At 38.0% G+C, this 24,613-nt stretch overlaps 1 protein-coding gene across 5 annotated transcripts in view; it reads left to right on the top strand.

The window, feature by feature from the left end:
* LOC117323848 (mitogen-activated protein kinase-binding protein 1-like) overlaps positions 1 to 24,613 on the top strand; it is a 99,274-nt gene that overhangs the window by 6,059 nt on the left and 68,602 nt on the right. For 4 of the 5 annotated variants that reach the window (XM_033879331.1, XM_033879335.1, XM_033879334.1 and 1 more), the window contains exon 2: positions 11,354 to 11,445. In XM_033879331.1, the coding sequence (XP_033735222.1) occupies positions 11,354 to 11,445 (92 nt within the window). Of the gene's footprint in view, positions 1 to 5,870; positions 6,012 to 11,353; positions 11,446 to 24,613 lie in introns of those variants that run through there. The other variant, XM_033879333.1, reaches the window with a different exon arrangement.

A 24,613-nucleotide genomic window follows, 5' to 3' on the forward strand; every position in this document is an offset into this window, starting at 1 on the left:
CAGTGGTTTTTGCAGTACGTACAAATTTTCTACCTCACTGGTTTTAGCGGTACATGCCAATGATCTGCCTCACTGGTTTTAGTGGTACATACAAATGATCTGCCTCACTAGTTTTAGTGGTACATACAAATGATCTGCCTCACTGGTTTTAGTGGTACATACAAATGATCTGCCTCACTGGTTTTAGTGCTAAGTACAAAGGATCTGCCATTGGTTTTAGTGCTAACTACAAATGATCTGCCTCACTGGTTTTAGTGGTACATACAAATGATCTGCCTCACTGGTTTTAGTGGTACATACAAATGATCTGCCTCACTGGTTTTAGTGGTACATACAAATGATCTGCCTCACTGGTTTTAGTGGTACATACAAATGATCTGCCTCACTGGTTTTAGTGGTACATACAAATGATCTGCCTCACTGGTTTTAGCAGTACATAGAATTGATCTGCCTCACTGGTTTTAGCAGTACATAGAAATGATCTGCCTCACTGGTTTTAGCAGTACATAGAATTGATCTGCCTCACTGATTTTAGCGGTACATACAATTGATCTGCCTCATTGGTTTTTGCGGTATGTACAAATGATCTGCCTCACTGATTTTAGCGGTACATACAATTGATCTGCCTCATTGGTTTTTGCGGTATGTACAAATGATCTGCCCCACTGGTTTTAGTGTTACGTACAAATGATCTGCCCCACTGGTTTTCCAATGATCTGATCTGCCTCACTGGTTTAAGCAGTACATACAAATGATCTGCCTCACTGGTTTTAGCAGTACATACAAATGATCAGCTTCACTGGTTTTAGTGGTACGTACAAATGATCTGTTTCACTGGTTTTAGCAGTACATACAAATGATATATGGTTTTCATATAAAGCCTCTAGCTATGTTCTGTAACATATAGATTATGACAAGATTACAAAAATATGTTGAATGAAAGAATGTGAGAATCAATTCCTCTGTTCTTTATAATTGCAATTATTACTTGGAATCTTCACAATGATTACGGGGAATCCCTAATGCAGTGATGCACCCTCTATATGTAAATGAGCTGCAGAAAATATGTCATGCATGCAAGTGGTTTGTTTTGAAGAATGGTGGCATGGCAATCAATGCCACACATCTGAAGTCCAAAGTCGATTAGTCGTACTGGTTGCTCCTACAAAGGTAAAGAAAAGGATTGAGTAAATCACAACATTATCTATGACTTACAGAGTCAATGGAGTCTGTGAGACAAAAAATTAGATTGGTTAAGCATGAAAAGCCACCATAAGTTGGTAGTGAAACTTCTCAGCATTTGATAAACAAACCCATGCTTTTCTGTTTATCATACGGGATTGTAACTCGCATGTGCAGTAGGGTTTGTTCATGTTCTATTTTTAGATGTTTATGACATATTTTACTTATGAATTGTTGATGTATACATCTGAGCAGATTTGACAGAAATTGAATGAAGATAAGATCATAGGGGATTCTGAAGTTTAACTAGTAAAAATTTATATTTATAATAAAAACATAGAGAGGCTTTAATACTAGTCTAGATACAGACTGACACACAGAGAGGCTTTAATACTAGTCTAGATACAGACTGACACACCTGTACACTGTGTATGAGGATCTCTAGATTACAACCACCATGTCCTGGTCAGGTAATCTTTGTCACTCCAGCTGTAAACAGGACCAGGATCAAGAGCCTGGTAATTGCCAAATACTTGGCACTTGTAAACCAATTGACCTACTAAAAGTTTGCTAAGGAATTACAGTCAGTCATTTCAATTTATCCTATTTTAAGACATGGCGAAGTTTTTTGCAAGGCAAAGGATTTTACCCATTATTTTCATTTACAATTACATGTACCTGAAAAAGTCGGAGCATGTAACTTTAAGTGTGAATTTTGATAGGCTTGGTTTGATTTGGTTTACAGGGTTTTTTCGTCTCCTTTCACAGCATTTACTGTCTTCAGGCGACTTGAGGGGGTAAAGTGCCTTTCACAGCATTTACTGTCTTCAGACGACTTGAGGGGGTAAAGTGCCTCTGTCGTCTGTACCCCCCTCAGGTGAGTCTTGTCCTATCCCTCCATTACGTCCACAGGGCTGGACAGTTACCTGGGACGGACATGGGCGTGGCTAAGTGGTTCTTCTCGGTCCAGTGTTATATATATAATTCCATGTGAATTTTGATAAATATATATACCTTATATGCAATGTTCTAATACAGGTTCCATTTAATTGTTTAACTATTTGTCTCTCAATCCCCTCTGACATTTTTAACTGATTTCTTTGGATCTTGGTGGACTTAATCATTCTGATTGATATTTCGACCATTTTTGAAGGAGAACTGTTAGCAGTCCTATGTTTATTTCAGTTCTTCAATCTTGTCCATAGACCGTCTCTCACTTTTTGACTGATCTCTTTGAAAATTGCATTAGCAGGATCCAATGTCTGTTTTCAGGACATTTCCAGGTTTCCTTAAGTTACCTGGGTTGAATATAGGGAAGGGATGAATTCATGTACCTGTATTTTAAGTATGGAAGATACAGATGCAGGATATAGGAATATTTCACCCACTACAGGTTGTCACAAAATGTAGTAAATTCTTCATGATCAGGCTCTCTGGAGAATTTTGCCAAATAATGTGACTATTCCTGGTTTCTTAAATCCACTTATGAAATACTGTTGGTGAGGAGAAAGTTATTATCAGTTTTTCTACTTCATATATGGTGTATTAGAATAACACTGCGTGTCTGATTCAATATTCAGAACTAAATATATACAACAAATACACGTATACTGGTATGTATTAATTTGATATGTATCTATCCAATCTAAGCTGTGAGGGGAACTGGTTTGTGTTGGTACTACAGTTTGTACCTGTGGTACAAAGAGGAGCTTATGTTTTACCTGGAGGTGACGAGGGTCACACAGATACCCAGATATAGGTCAAAAGGTATGAAAGTGATTATTTACAGATAGTCTTATCACCTGGTATTTACATAGCTATTGAAACATGTTCTACATATAGTGTTCTGTGCATTGTAAATACAATCAACACCCTGTGTCAATACAGTCAATGCATGGTTTTGTGTCCGAAGGGAGAGGAGTTTGGTGTAGGAGGGGATGAGGGTTTGGTGTCTGAGGGAGGTGTGGTTTTTAGAAGGGAGGGGAGTTTGGTGTCTGAGGGAGGTGTGGTTTTTAGAAGGGAGGGGAGTTTGGTGTCAGAGGGGAGGGAGGTTTGGTGTAGGAGGGGATGAGGGTTTGGTGTCTGAGGGAGGTGTGGTTTTTAGAAGGGAGGGGAGTTTGGTGTAGGAGGGGATGAGGGTTTGGTGTCAGAAGGGAGGGGAGATTAGTGTGGGGGGAGGGTTTTGTGTAGGGGAAGGGTTTTTTGTGGGAGAAGGGCAGGTTTTTGTCAGAAGGGAAGGGAGTCTGTCGTTAGAAAGGAGGAGCATTGGTGTCAGATGGGAGGAAAGTGTTGTGTCAGAAGGGATGCATGTGGGATGCATGTTTATGGGATATTTACTTAAGTTATCCTATTCCCTGCCCCTAGGTAGCTTGGTAGCATCAGATCAAATCTGAAATTATTTTCAACTGAACCCAAAAATGTGTATTACTCATTTACATATTGTTGGTTGTTTTCTTGATATTATAGTTTCTGATCAGGTTACATACAGATATAATCTATGTAATTGAAAGGTTTCATTGTGTACACATATAGACATGGTATGAAGATTGGGCTGCTATTAACAGATAAGATGTGAAGCATTATTCCTGCATTATGATTAAGTTTGATATGATGAGGATATCTACCAGTGTGGTAATCAGATGGGTACAGCTGCTATACAGGTTCTATAGATATATGGTACTTATACATAATATTATAAGTAGACTCTTGTTGCTCTTCTTCGTGGACTTTGTCTAATGCAATGAAACTTTAAATTAACACATTACATGGAAGGCAATGAACTATTGAGTGTGAACTGGAGAAATCCTGGGGGTTACATATGGTATATGTAATTTATGAAACTCTGAAGGTGAAACCCTAAATATGAAGCTCTAAAGGTGAAGTGCTAGTATGTAGGGATTGAGACAGGGGTCCGGTGAAGCAATGGATATTAATATTGAACATAAGAATGTATATTACTGATAGAAAGTGAGAATTGACCTTTTGATGTCCTCCTGATTTAGAATGTACTATCGCTGTAGGGTTTCCTGGCATATCCAGCAAGGTACCAGCGATTCATAAATGTTTATTCAGTGTCCAAATCCCTGGTCTACTTTAGTGTAAATATTTATTTATAAGATATTATAGAATGGCTTGAAGATACTGGTGTGTTTTATTGGTGGACTGCTCTGGGCAGATAGATCCATTACCACTCTTTTATGTGTATCGTATTCAGTGAAAACCAACAGCATGTCAACTCTAGGGAACTGGGATATCTCAAACCCATGTAATGGTCAGAAATGAACTTTAAACTTCATCATTATAGCTGAGTTGTTATGCTGGTGTTAATTTGTAAGGACAAGAGGATTGTGGCTATTTGGTATTAAAATCCCACCTCATCTGACTACATGTATTTGATAATTCTTCAACCAAATCCACTCTGAAGTGACCATTGTCCTATAGAGAGAATCAGCTGTTGTATAAGGACAGGCTGTTTCCATTTTTGCATTAGAATTTATTCTTTTAAGAATTTTATTTTAACACAATTTCTTTAAAGTTTTTAGGTGAGTGATTGATACAAGACTTTGGGGAGTAAACATGTGGGATCAAAGCTCTTAGCACTGCAGTGGTTAGTCCTGTACTTGGTGTGTGGTAGCCATTAGGTAGCCCTAAGGCTTTCACTGCTGCCAGTCTAGGGTTTGTTCTTCAGACTAGTGCACAATTCCAACATGTCAGCTTTATCCTGTATTATGCCTGACTTGTATCTGTTGTAAACTTCTTCTTAAAAGATTGCAAATGAACTGGTGTTTATTATAAGGACACAGTAAAATCAACATCGAAGACAACATCAGTTGCCATAGCTAGCTATATAGACTAGCACTATGGTCATAACATGATTGCTGACTGTACACAGCAATACTACTGGCTGGGAAGGTCATTGGGTTAGATGTAGGTCCTTGGGGACAATGGTCATATCAAACTGTGGTCAGTCAAATCCTCATCAGTCTGTTAGGACTGTCTGGATCAATGGAACAAAGGGATAATTTACATAGTAAGCAAAAATTGTGACATACAGCCTCATATTGTTGTTTGGTATTGGGTGATATACGTTATAGATCTATATATTTATTGGTAACAATATGTATACTTCAGTGAGGTTTTTCGTATTTCTGATGTTTATAGAGGTTTTCTCAGGTTTGTTTTGTCTTAATTTCACAATTTGGGTCACTGATACATCCCAAGTCTTCCAATCATAATCATACATTGTTTATTGTTATCCAGTGTGATAGGAATCTTTCAGGTGTAATTCCAATTTTAGCTGTGATATGGAAAATGTAGACTAGGTTATACAAGATATCTAATCAGCTTCATCCTTGTAAACTTTCTTACTGTAAAGATTGAAATCTAGATTTATTGCCTGCAGCCATTATTTGTTAGACATGCTCTATAACCAGGAACAAAACATGTCGACCAGAATCTTTTCCAGTGTTGTGATTGTCTATAGAAACAGAAAATCAGGATCTTCCTGTATGTCACACACACAATGCTTACACATAAAACATAACCCATGTTAGATGTCCACGATAGGTAGTGCCCGGGGCTTCCTTACAAGGTGTGCTGCACGCAGGTGATGTGGTATAGTCATCTCTCATGTGAACCTGCCCAGGTACGTACAGGTGTGTCACATGTACATGGATGTCGGTGGTGAAAGACAGGGTGATCCGTGGCTCTAATTAGCCATTCATCACAGAGGACTTAGAGCTGAGATTTTTGTGTTTGGAAATATCATGATTAAGGGATTTACCCCTAAAAGGAGAAGGTCACAACAACAGGCTTCCCATGAATCTTCGGTATGTAGTGTGCCAGCCTCAGGTGTACGATCACGTCCACGACCTGATATATATATATATATGACCTGGTGATATCGTAAACCTTATAGGGCCTCACTTCCTTTGAAGTTGTTAGTGTATTGTCCTGTGAGGATATAACATGGATTTATAGCAACTAAGATCATTTGTTAATGAGACATAGCAAATACCTGATTTGTAAGTTTGTAATAAGACATTAAATGCCTGATCTGTTTATAAACCCATGTTCACGCTTTGTATACATTATTTGTAATTCTATGTACCTTTAAAAGTTAATTGGGGATAGGTAAAGTGATTCCAGTAAAAACATGCGAACACAATACTCAGGTATATGGGATTATATAGGTGCAATAAAAGGTATTTATTGGACAGTGTTGGAATATCCAGGTGTAAACGGCTCCATTAAAAGCCTAATTAGGTATATATAGGTACAGTAATATGTACTCCAGTCAGTGCTACAATGTTAGGGGCAATATGTGAGAGATTTAAATGGTCATTAATCACTGTAGGAATCAGTTAGATTAGTGATTAATGGGAGACATGGGGAGGGGAGAGATTCCTTAATGAGGGACTTTAGAGCTGGCAGGGGATAGTCCTCTTACTGACCATAGTGACCGGTACAACATTCTGACCAGTACCTTATTTTTATCACATCAGCCTAATTAGGTGTATTACTAATTAACACCTGATCAGAACTACTGCATTAGCCTAATTAGGTGTTTGATCAGTTTCATCTTCTGAGGATAGTAACATAATTGTGACTACACAATGACCAGAGAAAGCCCAAACTGACCCCTGTACTATATATAGCGACAGTATAAATGTATGTTTACATCCTGTAGTGTCCCTCAGCTGGTACAGTATATATGGTATATATGCTCTAGATTTTATGGCCTTCAGAAAGTTGATGGATATCCTTAATGCAATGGAAAATATTCATGAGATTTTACAATAAAATTTACATAGTAATTACATAGGTACATGCATCCTACTTTGCCTAGACTGTTGACAGTCTGTACGCCTGATCACATACTTACCTAACACTTTAAGTAGTCAGCAAGCCTAAAACTTGAAAAGTAGAGAATCTTACATGATGTTTTATTTCATGCGAGATTTGAGTTTAAGATTCCTTTTATTTTATCTAGTGATGCTGAGAAGTTAATTGAATTAAGTGACAATTGAACCAACGGAACCTAGAAAACCTAAAACAGCAGATCTTGAAACAGCGATCAAGATCTGCTATCAGTGTTAATGCATGTGTATCTATGATACAATTTATGTCATGGATTGTAACATATTATACCCTGATAATATGGTGATTACATGATAAAACTCATAATGAAAAAACCCCCACTATTGACAGGGGTAAGAGAAGACTGACTTGTACCGACTGATTGTACAACCTGTATATATCGCAACTTCAGTTGTACAAGGCTCATCTTTTTTTTTTTTGGTGCAGACATATATCGCCTATTTTTACAGTGGTGCTTTCGTAAACGCAACAAGTTTTGTAGACTATGCTTTCGATGTATTAAAGAGACCATTTATTACAATAATAAAGTGATAGTTTCTGATTCAGATAAAAAATATAGCTATGCGGAGATTATACTGTACAAATGTTTAACTTTTGTGTCACAAATGAAACGTGTACTGTACTGTTTTGTGGCCACTACGCATTGCCCGAGCAGCTTCGCGCAATAACCATCATAGTTATGAAGAAAGGAAGAACGTTTAACAATCAGTTGACATTGAATACAATAAAATACTATCATTTTACTTATTTATTAATGTGCCATTGTTCAGGCCGTCGTTATTACGTATCAGATTTACGAAGGATGTCTTTGTGTCTAATGATTTTACTCTGCCGAGATTTTCGTCCATATAGACTCGGATAGTTCGAACTCGTGCTGATTTTCTGAAGCATAATTTCGAATAATTCAAACTGGTTCGTCAATATTTATTTAATTTTGTTCCAACTAACAGGAGGTTTACCGTAGTTGTACAAGGCTAAATAATAATATGTATATATGGTTAAACAAGGCTGACTAGTATATATGGTTAAACAAGGCTGACTAGTATATATGGTTAAACAAGGCTGACTTGTATATATGGTTGAACAAGGCTGACTTGTATATATGGTTAAACAAGGCTGACTAGTATATATGGTTAAACAAGGCTGACATGTAGTTGAACAAGGCTGACTTGTATATATGGTTGAACAAGGCTGACTTGTATATATGGTTGAACAAGGCTGACTTGTATATATGGTTGAACAAGGCTGACTTGTATATATGGTTGAACAAGGCTGTCTGTATGGTTGAACAAGGCTGACTTGTATATATGGTTGAACAAGGCTGTTTGTATAGTTGAACAAGGCTGACTTGTATATATGGTTGAACAAGGCTGTCTGTATATGTACAAGGTCACTGACCTGTATCCAATGGTTGTGAAGCTGTAATAAAGTACAGAATGTATAGAAGGTAAAAAAGGATTTGATTGAGATGAGTTTCATGGGATGGACCATCACAGGGTGTGTGAGAAAGACTGTAGTATTGTAGTCCCTGTGTATGTTCCCTAGAGGCGGACATCTGGACCGCTTCAGACAGCTTATGGAAGGATTGTTGTCTGTGTGCTGTACTTTGATGTGTCGGCCATGGGTGTCCCACATAATAGTAGTTCTCTTCGATATACAAACTGGAGGTTTAACATTTCAGCATGTTTTTTTTACATGATTACTTATTTTGTAAGTAATCAAGACATGTCCTCATATAACCCTGGTTGTTAAGAATGGTAAACCTTTGAGAAAGAAATGATATATTAGTCTTGTAACTGTTTCATAAAACATAATGATTTCTGAATTAATACATTTATATTCAAAAGTTATCTAGATATAAGATTTCTTTGAGTAATTTTATTTGATATCGCTGGACACTTAGACCATAGATGTTTATTTTGCCTTTATGAAGGGTTAACAGTACTATATTAACACATGTATCTGCATATATTGTCATATGTATCAGATTGTCTCAGAGTTAGTCAAGTCAGCTGTTTTAACACATTGATTGTCATATGTACGTCTGTATCTGATTTCCTGAGAGTTAGACATGTCAACTGTTTTCTACGCCATGTCTCATCAATATAGATAGATGAACAAATGACCTTCACCTTTGCATTTGACAACAAATCTTATATTTTCTATGGTGATTAATTGTTCATATTGTTTTAGAAAACTTGATTAAAGTTTAAATCTCCACAGTAGTTTTACATTAACATCTGTATCTACCTAGCACTAATATCTAAACAGCATGTTGTGAGCTTTACAAGTTTTCCATCCAGACTTAATGATCCATCACAAAACTATACATTTTCCCCAGCTAGGACTGACAGGTGCCCTATATAACTATGTATCTGTTCCTTTATTGAGGTATGTCATTCAAAAACCGCATACATAATCATTCACCTTTCATAAATGTCCAAGCAACTAACTATACCAGAATCAAATTTCATTATTTTATGAACCGCATGACATTAGCTTTGCCTGAACTGACTTCACAAACAACTATGGAAATGGTATTATAATATGAAGGATGAATAAATCATGTTGTACCTATATGGACCGCTTGAGGGTGTGTTGTTATTAAATGGTCAGACATGAAAAGTTGTCTCGTAAAAGTTGTTAACATGACATTTAATCTATAAACCTTATGTAAGAGACACAGGAATTTATTGAAAAAAGTAAAATTTGTTTCACCACAAAGTAAAATCTATGACACGTATTAAATTTAAAAACATTTTCTGCAAATATTTTTGAGGAAAAATGATTTTGATATTAATGGCAGGTACCTTGATGTCATGTATTATATTGTAGTGCTGTTTCAATGTTGAGGCAGAAATGAAGATAATAACATCTAAAGTTGATGTGAGACTGTAGTAAAGGAAGATTTGCCTGGTTTGCTGTGTTGATGGGGCCTCAGAATATTGTACACACTCGCCAGCATCAGTTTACAGCACTTAGGAATCACAAAAGAGATGTGGGTCGTACAGAATCAATAAAGATTCCCTCTTTAATGCCTCTATTTTACACAATTCTTTTGTCTAGTTCCTCCAGTTTAAACAATGAGGTAGCCAGATGGAGATACTACCCACCATTCATCCTGGTGTAATAACTGTTAAACTGCATAATAAATGTGGAAGTTTTAGAATGTTTACGGTATTAGACCGTGAGGTAGTGTTATTAGCCTGTAATTTGTGCTATAGATATATATATGCACCAGGTAGCATCAGGTAACAGCTTTAGTGGTGCATTACAGATTTAAAACCTATCATACAAAAAAAGTGGATATTGATAAAGAAGCATGCAAACCAAGCTGTGTGGATGGCTTATTGTAGCTCAAAACTAAATATCTTCTCGTACAGCATTATAAAATATCTAGATACATGTACAGGTGAAAAGTAACAGACTCTTTAAATAAATAGAAAAGTTGGATTGATTGGAAAGGGATTTTCTACCATGATGTACATTTGTTACAGAAGAATGCAGGAGTGACATGGTATGGTCATGTAAATATAGAAGGTCACAGAAAATCAATATAAACAGCAACAATAATTATATGATACACCTGGTTTGACCTTTAACCCTGGACAAAGCTCAGACAGGCTGCTGAGGCTGATCTGTATTGACAGATGGCTCAAGTCCTACTGAAATTTACTTCAGAATGGAATAATTAATTGTAATTCAGTGTATAAAATTTTCTTATTTATACATCACAGGGATATGTATATTTTTTCCAGAAATACTCTATATAAAGTCAGTTCGTTTGCATACCATACGTATATAATTACCCTGTAATAAGCCATTTTTGGTTTATTTTTTGTTTAATGTCCTATTAACAGCCAGGGTCGTTTAATGTTTTGGAGGTGGAGGAAAGCCAGAGTACCCAGAGAAAAACCACTGGCCTACGGTCAGTACCAGGCAACTGCCCTACATGGGTTTCGAACTCCCAACCCAGAGGTGGGGCCGGGGGCTAGTGATAAAGTGTCGGGAAACCTTACCCACTTGGCCATCGCAGCCCCTTAAGGGGCCAAGGGCACCAACACATAACAATTATACATATGTTGGTAAGAAGTTATTAAAAGCAATACATACAGGTAGGCTGATTAGTAGGCATGGAATTAAAGCTTATTGTCAGCTAAATGTGGTTCATACTTGGGAATGTGTAGATTTGATGTATGTCATGCTATCCAAAAAAGTATGAATTTGTTTCTGTAGTTTTGTATTATGTATAAAATAAATCATCAATTGATGTACTTGTTTTTGTTTCCAGGTGAGCCTTGAGAGGGTACTAGGTTTAACCTCTGCCAGTAATGCTTCGTTTGCGTGTGACCCTCACTCTGGGACAGTAGCCTACACGGCAGGGTAAGACTTCCTACACAAATACTTCACATGTACACTATGCATGTTTGTTTAAATTGCTGTGCGTTACAATGATGTAATACATGTAGTCTGACTACTGCAGGTAATCACCAAGGTTTTCATGTCAAATTGCGCGTCAGTCAGAAATTACGCAATGTCCATGTCAGGATTCACAATAAAACACATGATGTGAAGGCCATGCTTCTGGCAGACATTTAGGGGATTCTCTGGAGGAAATGTCCTCTTTGTTAATGATTATAAATGACGGTGAAAAATGGATTAAATATAGTAGATTTATAATGTATGGACAAGATCACGACTTCACTAGTTTATTTTGTACTGGTAAAGTGAAGTCGGATATCATACATTGTGGTTTACACCTTGCTACTACAACCCTTCTATGTACATAATTCAGGTTCTGTAGTATTAAATTCATTGGGCGTTGGTCTATATAGATATGTATGATTGGATTGTTACAGTTTTACATGAATGTGAAAGTAAACAGAAGTCCCTACATACAGGGTAAAGTGATAACTAAGAAATGGAATGATTCAGTGGTGGTGGGGAGGTGGACTTGTCAGTGAATGGTATGGATGGGGGATAACAATTATATATGTGGGGCCTATCAGAGTAGAGGTGTTGAGGGGTATCAGTGGAAGGGAGGAGAGGGGTGGTAGGGGATGAAGTGATGTCAATGGAAGAGAGGGAGTAGGGCTGAGATGATATCAGTGGAAGGGAGGGAGTAGGGCTGAGATGATATCAATGGAGGGAGGGGGTAGGGCTGAGATGATATCAGTGGAAGGAGGGGTGGGGCTGAGATGACATCAATGGAAGGAGGGGTGGGGCTGAGATGATATCAATGAAAGGGAGGGGGTAGGGCTGAGATGATATCAATGGAAGGGAGGGAGTAGGGCTGAGATGATATCAGTGGAAGGGAGGGAGTAGGGCTGAGATGATATCAATGGAGGGAGGGGGTAGGGCTGAGATGATATCAGTGGAAGGAGGGGTGGGGCTGAGATGACATCAATGGAAGGAGGGGTGGGGCTGAGATGATATCAATGAAAGGGAGGGGGTAGGGCTGAGATGATATCAATGGAGGGAGGGGTGGGGCTGAGATGACATCAATGGAAGGAGGGGTGGGGCTGAGATGATATCAATGAAAGGGAGGGGGTAGGGCTGAGATGATATCAATGGAGGGAGGGGTGGGGCTGAGATGATATCAATGGAGGGAGGGGTGGGGCTGAGATGACATCAATGGAAGGAGGGGCTGGGGCTGAGATGATATCAATGGAAGGAGGGGCTGGGTCTGAGATGATATCAATGGAAGGAGGGGCTGGGGCTGAGATGATGTAAGCAGTCAGAGGAGTCTGAGGTGATATTGGTGAGCAATAGATCAATGATACATAGAAGTCAGACAATAATGATGACTGTAGTTGGAGGTTCACCACATCGCCAATCCTTCTACTTACTCATGTCTTCATATCATCACTGTCAGTTTGTAATATTTCTGTAATTACAATCAATTTCTTAAAGATATTTCTACTGGAGATAAGATAATGTGTGAAATGATGCTCTATCATTGCTGTATCATGTGACCCCCTCCCCACAGAGGATTAAAATCAGACAGAGCATCATATGTGCCCCCTCCACAGGAGGGATTTAGAACAGATACAGTATATTAGTACCAGTGTGATAAAAATTAATGGAAATAAATGAGTGGAAAGATAATGATTGTCTGGGGCTACCGTGGCAGCTATAAAGCTTATAAAGTTTGAGAAAGAATGGTCACTTCTGTATAGCTAGCAAAAAGGGATCTCTCAGTATGTGAGAAAGAATCTTTTCTGTATAGTATTTAGCCTTAGCCTTTTCTGTATAGTATTTAGCCTTTTCTGTATAGTATTTAGCCTTTTCTGTATAGTATTTAGCCTTTTCCGTATAGTATTTAGCCTTTTCTGTATAGTATTTAGCCTTTTCTGTATAGTATTTAGCCTTTTCCGTATAGCTAGTAAAAACCAGATCTCTTGGTCAAGGTGTTTAAAAGAATGATCTTTTTCCTAGCATAAAAGGGATCATTCTGTAAAGTATGTGAGAAATGCCTGTCATGTAGGATATCTTACGTAGGGGTAAAAGCTAGATTCTATTGTTTTCCCACCCAGGACTATTTAATCTATATTTTAGACTGATTTCTGACGATCCTTTTTGTGTCGACCAGACCAAATCTCACACAGATCTACCTGGTAGACTTGTGTTTTCTAATGAAGGGTTTTCTAGAGTTTCACCAGCACATCAACACATCTGTTTGCCAAAGAGCACTTCAGTCAGCATCATCTCCCACTGTTGGTGGACCATGTAATGCATGTGCGTTGCACGAGTAGACCTCAGGATGATGGAGAGAAACAGATGTTAATGTGACTGTGCTATTATGTTATGGTTTTACTTGATCTGTTGAAATATTTATAGAGATTCTCCAGTAGCCAATATGTCAGGAAAACTGGTCATTTTCTAGGCAGTATCAATACTTAGAATCAGGCCTATTTCACAGAAATATTCAGAACTGCTTAGTTGTGAGCTGATGAGGTTAGAACGGGGATGTACCGCTCTGTCTGTTACCTTATGTTTTACTGTGGTAGTCTCAGACACCAGTGACAAAACTAATTACACAAAATGTGGAGAGAATGGTGTCAGCGACCAAAATAACTGGTAAGACAGAACATCTGTAGCAGGTTAGGTACTCGGCTGCTTTTGATTTTTTAATTGGAATACATCACTTTCCTTAGAGAGGAAGGCTTACTTGAATTAGGACTTCAGTGTAATGGAATAACTGTGTACTCTATTGAACATTTCTAAGAACAAAAGCTTTGGAAAAACATTTGATGGGACAAGCCAATTATTGTAGATCATGTAAGATACAAGATACTGTAACTAAAATACTGACAATAGTTAAATACTGGTCACCTTGATGTTCTGCGATAATGGTATGTAAGGGAGATGTTTAACTGACATTGGTAAGGTACCCAAGGTCATCATTCTGTGATATCAGGATGCCAAAAAGGAGACATTTTACTGACATTGGCTAGGTACTGGTCACCATTCTGTGATATCGGGACATAAATAAGTACTGGTCACTATTCTGTGATATTGGGACATAAATAAGTACTGGTCACTATTCTCTGATATCAGGACATAAATAAGTACTGGTCACTATTCTGTGATATTGGGACATAAAAAGGAGACATTTTACTGACGTTGGTTAGGTACTGGTCACTATTCTGTGATATCAGGACGTAAATAAGTACTGGTCACTATTCTCTGATATCGAAACATAAAAAGGACACATTTTACTGACATTGGTTAGGTACACTTGGTCAGCATCCTGTTAGGTATGTACAGTCAGCATTAGGATGTTGGAGACAATTTACTGAAATTGATTAAGAATGTCACCATTTTCCTGTCACCATTATTTATATCACTTCTGGATATGATCTCAGGGCAGTAGTCATGAAAGAGGTCATGGGTGATCACAAATCAGGAGGCAGTGATAACACACGCGCCCTGCCCGACCCCAAAGGTTTTCTCCCACAGTTAAGACCCCTCTCACTTCCATCCAGGCCAGCATTAATATAAGTTGATAATTTAACTTTATTTCAGTTGATAGGTCACCATGGTGATCTTGTCATAGAAATCCTGTATTGACAGGTGTAGATGTTCACTTTTCTTGCGAATGTGTCTAAATTGCTGCAGTATAAACAGTGTACAATCCAAAAAGCACAGATTCATTGGTGATCGTTCTTGATCAAAAAGTGAGATATTGAGTTGATTTCTGCTTGTTTATACTACTGACATGGGGTATACAGCTTATACACACTAATACCTGTTAACACTTGTGTTTATTTTCCTTCTTATATTTAATGTTTACACAGCTCCCAATGGGAAATGGCTCTCACTATTCACCACTCTTTATGTCATCATGTTGAGTGGGCACTAAACATTGACAGGATTGTAAAATATTTGGGACTCATGGACTAGCCCATACTGTACACTATAGACGCCATGGGCCAGCCCATATACTGTACACTATAGACACCATGGCCCAGCCCATACTGTACACTATAGACACCATGGGCCAGCCCATACTGTACACTATAGACACCATGGGCCAGCCCATATACTGTATACTATAGACATCATGGCCCAGCCCATATCCTGTACAGGCATCATGGCCCAGCCAATATCCTGTACATGCATCATGGCCCAGCCAATAGCCTGTGCAGGTGTCATGGCCCAGCCAACATACTGTACAGGCATCATGGCCCAGCCAATATCCTGTGCAGGCATCATGGCCCAGCCAATATCCTGTGCAGGTGTCGTGGCCCAGCCAACATACTGTACAGGCATCATGGCCCAGCCAATATCCTTTACAGGCATCATGGCCCAGCCAATATCCTGTGCAGGCATCATGGCCCAGCCAATATCCTGTACAGGCATCATGGCCCAGCCAATATCTTGTACAGGGCATCATGGCCCAGCCAAGATACTGTACAGGCATCATGGCGCCCCGGCCCAGCCAATATCCTGTACAGGCAGCATGGCCCAGCCAATATCCTGTACAGGCATCATGGCCCAGCCAATATACTGTACATGGTCCTTATTGTACAGACTCAATAGTCCAGCCCTAACAGACCCCATGTTCTGCAGATATTAGACATTTGGGAAATATATTATTCATGTTTAGGTATCTCACTGAATTCTCTTCTGAAATTGTAAAACCAATATGTGAAGTTTATTTTCTCTGTAACTGTTTGTTATGAAATATTTAAAGATATTTTTTAATCTGTACATTTCTGAGTACCAAAAGTCAGGAGAGGCTATATTTAAAGAACATCTAAAGTGAGTGAAACCACATCAGAGTCTCTTGTCTATCATTGGTCGAATTAGCTTTCTTTTGTTAGCAGACAGGTATAACTATTTGTGAAAGATCAAGGAATTAGTTATTGGCTGTTTTCTGTAGTAATGACCTGGATAAAGTGTAGTAAATATTTTCTGTAGGGGGAGGGGTCAGGAGGATTGTTGAGTGGTTAGACATATGCTCTTAGTTAATGTGTAAACCAAGCAAAAAAGCATGTGAAGAACATACGGAACAACATCTCCTCGCCTGTATCTAAACTTACGCTCAAATTCAACCTGATCCAACAAAAACAAGAAAATATTCATTACAAATGCTCTACTGTTAGTGTGTATTAGGCTGGCATGCTTTTAGCCAACAGATGGACCTAATCAGAGTTTGTGTTGGTAAAGAACACAAGTCAGCACCATCCAATTGTGGTTCACAGGTATGGGCCTACAGGTGAATGTTGAAGGTGTCCTCGTGTCTTTACACTCTGAGCTATCCTCGTGTCTTTACACTCTGAGCTATATTTGTGGGCAGATGTATAGATTGTGTACATTGTATAACACAATCATTACCCTGATAGACATACAGATTAGGCCATTCCTTACAGACACTTATAATACAGGTCTTCACAGGGGTGGCCAATATATCCAGCCAACCTGTTGTTCTCCCTGTAATTATAGCATTGTCTCCAGTCACATACCTGGACATGTTCTGAGCTCCTTCCACCATGTAAGGATTATGGTATATATATATACACTGTGTACTATCTTAGTGAGACCAACCATACATTTAGATCCTAAAATATCATAGCCCTTGTGTTGACTGATCTCGAAGTTACAATCTTTGAGATGGAATGCATTGTGTAGGTCTTTAAGGTCACACTTGATAACACAGACAATACGAAGACTGTCAATCAATCTTGTCTGTGTTTATATTCTGTTCTGAATTCCAGCAAAATACAACACTGGGGTCCCTTCCTCCTGTTAAAATTAGTTTATACGCTGAATACTAATTCTAGACATTTGTAATGTCAGATTCTTACAACTTGAGTGGATTATATATATACATATCTGGGTTATGGGTTATGATTAGAAGGCATGAACAAAAATGTGAAGTGCTACTTGTCCCATGGCACAAGTAGTCAGAATTTTCCTATTTTGCTACAAACATTGTTAGTATTTATAAACAGAGTAATGTGGTGTAGAAAGACTGGGATACCACTGCATAGTGATATTTTGAAGTGTTTTACTGTTTGAAGACATATGATAGTTGTTAGTGGTATTGTTTGTACCTGCTGGCTGTACTATATAGATACAATCACAGCAGACCTGAGGGCTAGAACACCAGACATACACTATGTCCTTATCGTATATCCCTGTAACATGTTATAATTGTCATGTCAGAATTAATTATCATAAAAACAGTCACGTTCTTGGTTTGAATCCCTACAGCAAACTGTAACCAGGGTTATAGGTTAAATAAATTTTGGACCCTAGGACATGTCTGATTCTAGGTTTCAAAACAAGGGGCAGATAATCTAGTGTTAGACATTAGCTTGGTAATGCTTAACAAAAAAACGTAGGGTCTGGTGGCCAGCCTAGTTCAATCCCCACCAGACTAGTTTACTGAATTGTGTGGTACAAGATATAACTTTACCTAGATCTATAACTGATGCTTCTAGTTCTCCTCCAACACTGACAGAGGAAACTTGTTACACTAGAGAGTAGGATTACCACATGTACATAGTAGGTGTTAATGCATGTAACCTACATCTTCTTTCACCATGTAAAAATGTTTTTTATAATTGTGATGATATTGCAAATTGTTAAGATTCTCACTGGATTTATGGTTGTGATCAATTAAACATTCTTCCAAGGCGTCCTATAAAATTCTTATTTGTTAAATTTCAATATATCACATTACATGTTTATACTGGCTGATACTCGGGTGTTCCTCTGGTGATGTTGTTGTTCTGGGTGGCTTCACATCTCAGCCTTTTTTTTCTGTTCATTTTGTATGTAGCTTAAAGCAGACCTGAGATGATAGCTTTTAAATGATCATAATAAAATAGACAAACCTATTCAGACATGACGACATAAAGACACCATATAACTCATGTTTACAAACAGTGTCACCAAACCTCTGTGATGTTACAAAGCTCTGGAAACAAAATCAAACCATTTATGGGAAATTCCTTAGATTTGTTCCATTTTTAAAATTAATAATTGTTGACATTTAATGAAAAAAAGTTTTTTCTGTTAGGGTATGTGATGTAATATGGTCACAGGTGTAAGAGTTTGATGTCGGTGAACTATTGAATTTGTCTCTGTTATTATTATTGTATGAGATTTTATCTCATTGCTGATAGCATACTTGTTTGTTTGTCATTAGGTCGGTCACTTAAGATAGATCTTCACTGCCTTTAATGGATAGCTGAATCAGTTTGATTTTAAGTCTATTTTGATAGAACGTAGGTCATTTGTATTTAATCTGTAGTGAAAATCACATCATGGAAAAAGATTTAAATTTAAAATCAAGCTTTCTACTTGAATAAATAAGATGGATGATGATGAGTCATTAGAGGTGTCCCCGGGCTGTCTCTGTCTGGTTACCTGTGTGTTACAGGTACTCTACAGATAGTGTCTAGGTATATAGCTACGACAGCTCTCTATTATATATATATACCCTTATTGTACTGTACATCGGTATAACTATAGAGTGTTCAGGTCTATAGCTAAACAGCTCTCTAACATACCCTTATTGGACTGTACATCAGTATAACTATAGAGTGTTAAGGTATATAGCTATGACAGTATAGGTAGTGTCCAGTATATATTGCTGTAGTGTCCAGGTATATAGCTATGACAGTATAGGTATAGTGTCCAGTATATATTGCCGTGTCAATATAGGTAGTGTCCAGGTATATAGCTATGACAGTGTAGGTAATGTCCAGTATATAGCTATGACAGTGTAGGTAGTGTCCAGTATATAGCTATGACAGTATAGGTAGTGTCCAGGTATATAGCTTTGACAATATAGGTAGTGTCCAGGTATATAGCTATGACAATATAGGTAGTGTCAGTATATATTGCTGTAGTGTCCAGGTATATAGCTATGACAATATAGGTAGTGTCCAGTATATATTGTTGTAGTGTCCTGAGGTATATAGCTCTAGCATATACCCTTATTGGACTATACATCGGAACACAAATTACTTCCAATTATTTCTGTCTAGACATTGCTGTGAGTTGGGAAGTGTAACTGCCTTGAAATTATAAATTGTTCCCTATTTTACAGCAGTCCTTTATCGCTGATAACGCTATAATTCACAGAAAAAAAGACCAGAATTAAAAGGCCATGTTTTATTTAAGAATTTTGCAAAAGATATTATTTGCAGTACATGTGATATTTTATCTATTCTACCTGTGTACACTAGTGACCAGTCACTCTTTAGTAATGGGCCCAATCTTTATACCATTTATACAGTGCAACTTCCGAAAACCGAACCTTCTAAAAACCGAACACCTCTGAATACCGAACGAATTGTCATTGTACGGAATTGGTCCTTCTTTATTATAGTATTAAAAAACTTCCAAATACCGATCCCTCTGAATTCCGAACACCGGACTGATTTTGTGTCCGGTTCCTGTTAAAATATACCAAAAATTACTTCTGAAAACCGGCCTTACCTGGGCGATTATGACACGAGGTCAGGCCAGTCAACCGTGAAACAACAACTGTGACGGGTATTGTGTGAAGCCTTATTGTCTCGGGACCTACGTAGGTGATTTGTACAGGTATCCAATATATACCCCAAGGGGGCATTATGACGGAAGGCCTAGTGTATAATCAACACGACAATTATGAAACAATGCCACACTTCATTGAAGCGCTTCGGTTCGTTTATATTCTCAATGCAAGTAGAGCTAGAAGCCTGAGTTTCGCATTTAATTTAAATGAGGCCCAAAAGGGGTTGTTTTCGTAAAGAAGCCCGTGATGTTTTTTTTAGACAACAGCGATGTCGGAAATACGACCAGTATCATCTGATCAATTGTAATTGATATTGAAACAAAACGTCTTCACACCCTTTAATATTATTTGATGTGTAAAATATTCTGTATCGGACTATTGGCCCCATCCACATGACGAGGCTTCACCGGATGTAACAAAATGTAGGCCGATCGTAAAGTGTAGTTGTACATGTGAAAATACTGTTTAAAACTATTGTTATAGTCATTTGCCTTTCTTATATATTCTGCAATATAAACATTGATTAACTTTCATAATATGCATATTATTCAGACAATCCAAATTGTCTAAGTATGTACGTGCCGTTTTGGAATCGGGTGCATTCTAATAAAACATCGTCCAACCAATTATATCCGGAATTTGACCGGTCATTTTTCGATCAACTTCTCCAAACCGAACCCTCTATAAACCGAACAAATAGTCATGTCCCATGCATGTTCGGTTTATAGAGGTTCCACTGTATATTGTTATTACTGGGTACTGTCAAACTAAGTTCAATTATGGAGGCTAAAATTAACTTTTATCAAAATTTATTGATATTTAGGTTGTATAATGCTTATGAGATAAGTGATATAACCAACAAGATGCTGATGTCAGCAGTATGTTGACCTGTGTAATGGAATCTTTAATTACAATAGAACACTATAATAAGAACTTGACCTTCATTCAATGTCACAGGGGTCAAATATGCTAAAATCTTTAAACAACTTCTTCTCACAAACCAAGAGGCCTAGAAACCTGATATTGGGCCTGTAGCATTCTGGGATGAAGGGCTATCAAGACTAATCAAATTAATGACCTTGACCTTATTCAATGTCACAGGGGTCGAATATGCTAAAATCTTGAAACAAAATCTTCTCTCTAAGCAATAGGCCCAGAGACCTGATATTGGGCAAATTCAAGTCACAGAAATCAAATCTTCCAAAATATATAAAAACTCAGGTGACCGTTAAGGCCCATGGGCCTCTCGTTACTGTACCATGTCTGATAAAAAAAACATATATACATCTATCTGACAATACAACATCTCAAAATATATACAATCTATCTGACAATACAGAATATCAAAATGTATTTATCTGACGATAGGAACATGTCCAAAAATTTTGTTATTTCTGATCATGTCAATCCTTATAAACACAAATCTACCAATGTAAACATGGTTGGAATGTATAATAATACCTGTTGTATCTCTATAGGTGATCATATAATATACTCCTTGTTACACATCTCATTATTTTGAAGTGATTATTTAAGTATTAAGGTCAGTGTGGAATTCAGTGATGTCCCATGGCGATCGCTCATCATTATACAGCGTTTTAGTTATGAGGGAGAAGGTAGATACATTCAGCTCAATTTATACATAGTGAAAAAGTGAAAATGTTTTATTTATGTCGGTCACACTGTACAGGTGAGACAGGGAAGTATGTTTGGGTGAGACTAAACTAGAAATGTTTAACAGAGAAATTATGGGTCATCTTTGTTTGGATACTGATATTAAATGCTGGTGGATCCTGTTTTTTTCCTGCCAGAAGAGCTTCCAAGGTTATATCTGACAAGAAGGCTGTTTATGCCGAGATAGATATTTCAAAGAAAGTCAGATAATTAGTACAAGATAGCTGTTATGAAAGGAAATCGCGCAGAGAGTTTATCTGTGGGTCCACTTTCATGGCTTTACTGAACAGAACACATCCAGATGCAATCTCCTTTGTTTTAATATCCTAGTGATGAAGTGCACATGCACACAAGGAAATTTGTAAATTAACACAATTACAATCTTTTTGATGAAAAAAAGAAAGTTTGTTTAAGAGAGATTACATGATTGAAAACAGTCTACATCTATTGATTAATTCCTGATCAGATCAGGCCCTATCACAATACAACCTGTATTAACCATAGACAAAAGGATAACTTAAAACACAGGTGATATGTGTAAATGTGGAGTTTTAATGACCTACATGTTTTATACAGATTATATATGTAAATGTGGAGTTTTAATGACCTAACATGTATCATACAGATTACAAGGGTAAATGTGGAGTTTAAGTGACCTAACATCTATTAGGTATACATCCTGAAGGTTCAAGCCTGTGCCAGGTACATCCTGAAGGTTCAAGCCTGTACTGGGTACATCCTGAAGGTTCAAGCCTGTACTGGGTACATCCTGAAGGTTCAAGCCTGTACTAGGTACATCCTGAAGGTTCAAGCCTGTACTGGGTACATCCTGAAGGTTCAAGCCTGTACTGGGTACATCCTGAAGGTTCAAGCCTGTACTGGGTACATCCTGAAGGTTCAAGCCTGTACTGGGTACATCCTGAAGGTTCAAGCCTGTACTGGGTACATCCTGAAGGTTCAAGCCTGTACTGGGTACATCCTGAAGGTTCAAGCCTGTACTAGGTACATCCTGAAGGTTCAAGCCTGTACTAGGTACATCCTGAAGGTTCAAGCCTGTACTAGGTACATCCTGAAGGTTCAAGCCTGTACCGGGTACATCCTGAAGGTTCAAGCCTGTACCGGGTACATCCTGAAGGTTCAAGCCTGTACCGGGTACATACTGAAGGTTCAAGCCTGTACTAGGTACATCCTGAAGGTTCAAGCCTGTACTAGGTACATCCTGAAGGTTCAAGCCTGTACTAGGTACATCCTGAAGGTTCAGGCCTGTACTAGGTACATTCTGAAGGTACAAGTCTACTATAGGTACATGTGCAATGGATGCCATTCTCTGACACTGTAGGTTCCAGGTCTCTGTCTGCCACAGATGTGGCATCATTCTATCTGTAATACATGCTAAACTCTCATAACCATCACTGGTATTTAACTTCTGGAGGAGTTCCCAAGGTCTCACCCCCTACTGCAGTATCACACCAGGCAGCCTCTCTGTTCCATGCACTATACAGTAAAACTAGAATATAACGAACTCGGTTAGGATGAATTTTCACGTATAACGAAATAGAAATTAACCCCCGACAGTAGCACTATATAATATTAGTAATGTAGCCACTTGTATAGCGAAATTTATATAACGAATTTTTGTTCATAACGAACTAATTCTTGAGTCCCTTCATCTCTCTGTCTTAGTAAATAAGCACTCACATAACGAATCGCCAATCACCCGTAGACTAATTACCTGTACAGGGTTTGTTTACACAGCCGTCGAAGGTCACGGCCAGCTTGCCGGGACTCCCCAAGGGGATTTATTTGTGTGTTTACAGGTAAGCTCACATACGGAAGTACATAACAGGTACGTTTTTGCAGGTACACGTTTTTCATGTATATGAAATAAATTGAATGAGTACTAATCAGTGTCTGGTTGTATATATGTCTTTGACTGTGTCGTGTCAGGTGTAGATCGGCGTAGCCGTCGAGAAAGCGTAAGGCTTTAACGATGGAGACGGAATTTATGATAGTGACAGCTGTAGGAGAAGGGAAAAATCAAAGAAAGACATCGCAAATAATTTTGATATCCCTGCAAGGACTTTAAGTACTATTCTTTAACACACCGATGATATCATTACTCAGTATTCGTAATCGGCCTCACCAAGTCAAAAACGTGGACAATTGCGACGTTTCGTCGAGGCACAGTCGAATGTCCCGGATGACATTTTTAGTGCTATGCACACTGTTCGATCTTTTATTACTCTAAGGACTGAAATGAGTTTTACTGAATACCAGTGTCACACATTATATGATCAAATTGGAATACATTAATGAGGTTATAATATATGCATACTTGCTACAATTTTATTTTACTGAATGATTATACTTCCTGTCAAACTGAATGCTGTTATGACATTGTATGAATATTAGACATTGTACATTAAGAAACGTAAGAGCAGAAATAAGAATGACACATCAATCGAAAATGTTATCAATTATGCATACTAATACTCCACAATACAAATGTTATATTGAGTTGTATTGTCCAGACTGTCTGTCTGTCCCAAACATGTATAACTGAGTTGTACTGTCTGTCTGCCTGCTGTCTGTCCCACAAACATGTAATACTGAGTTGTACTGTCTGCCTGTCCCACAAACATGTAATACTGAGTTGTACTGTCCATCTGTCTGTCTGTCCCACAAACATGTAATACTGAGTTGTACTGTCCGCCTGTCCCACAAACATGTATAACTGAGTTGTACTGTCTGTCTGCCTGTCCCATAAACATGTATAACTGAGTTGTACTGTCTGTCTGCCTGTCCCATAAACATGTATAACTGAGTTGTACTGTCTGTCTGTCCCACAAACATGTA

The sequence above is a fragment of the Pecten maximus genome, chromosome 3 (genome assembly GCF_902652985.1).
Source record: "Pecten maximus chromosome 3, xPecMax1.1, whole genome shotgun sequence".
NCBI classification, from domain to species: Eukaryota; Metazoa; Mollusca; class Bivalvia; order Pectinida; family Pectinidae; genus Pecten; species Pecten maximus.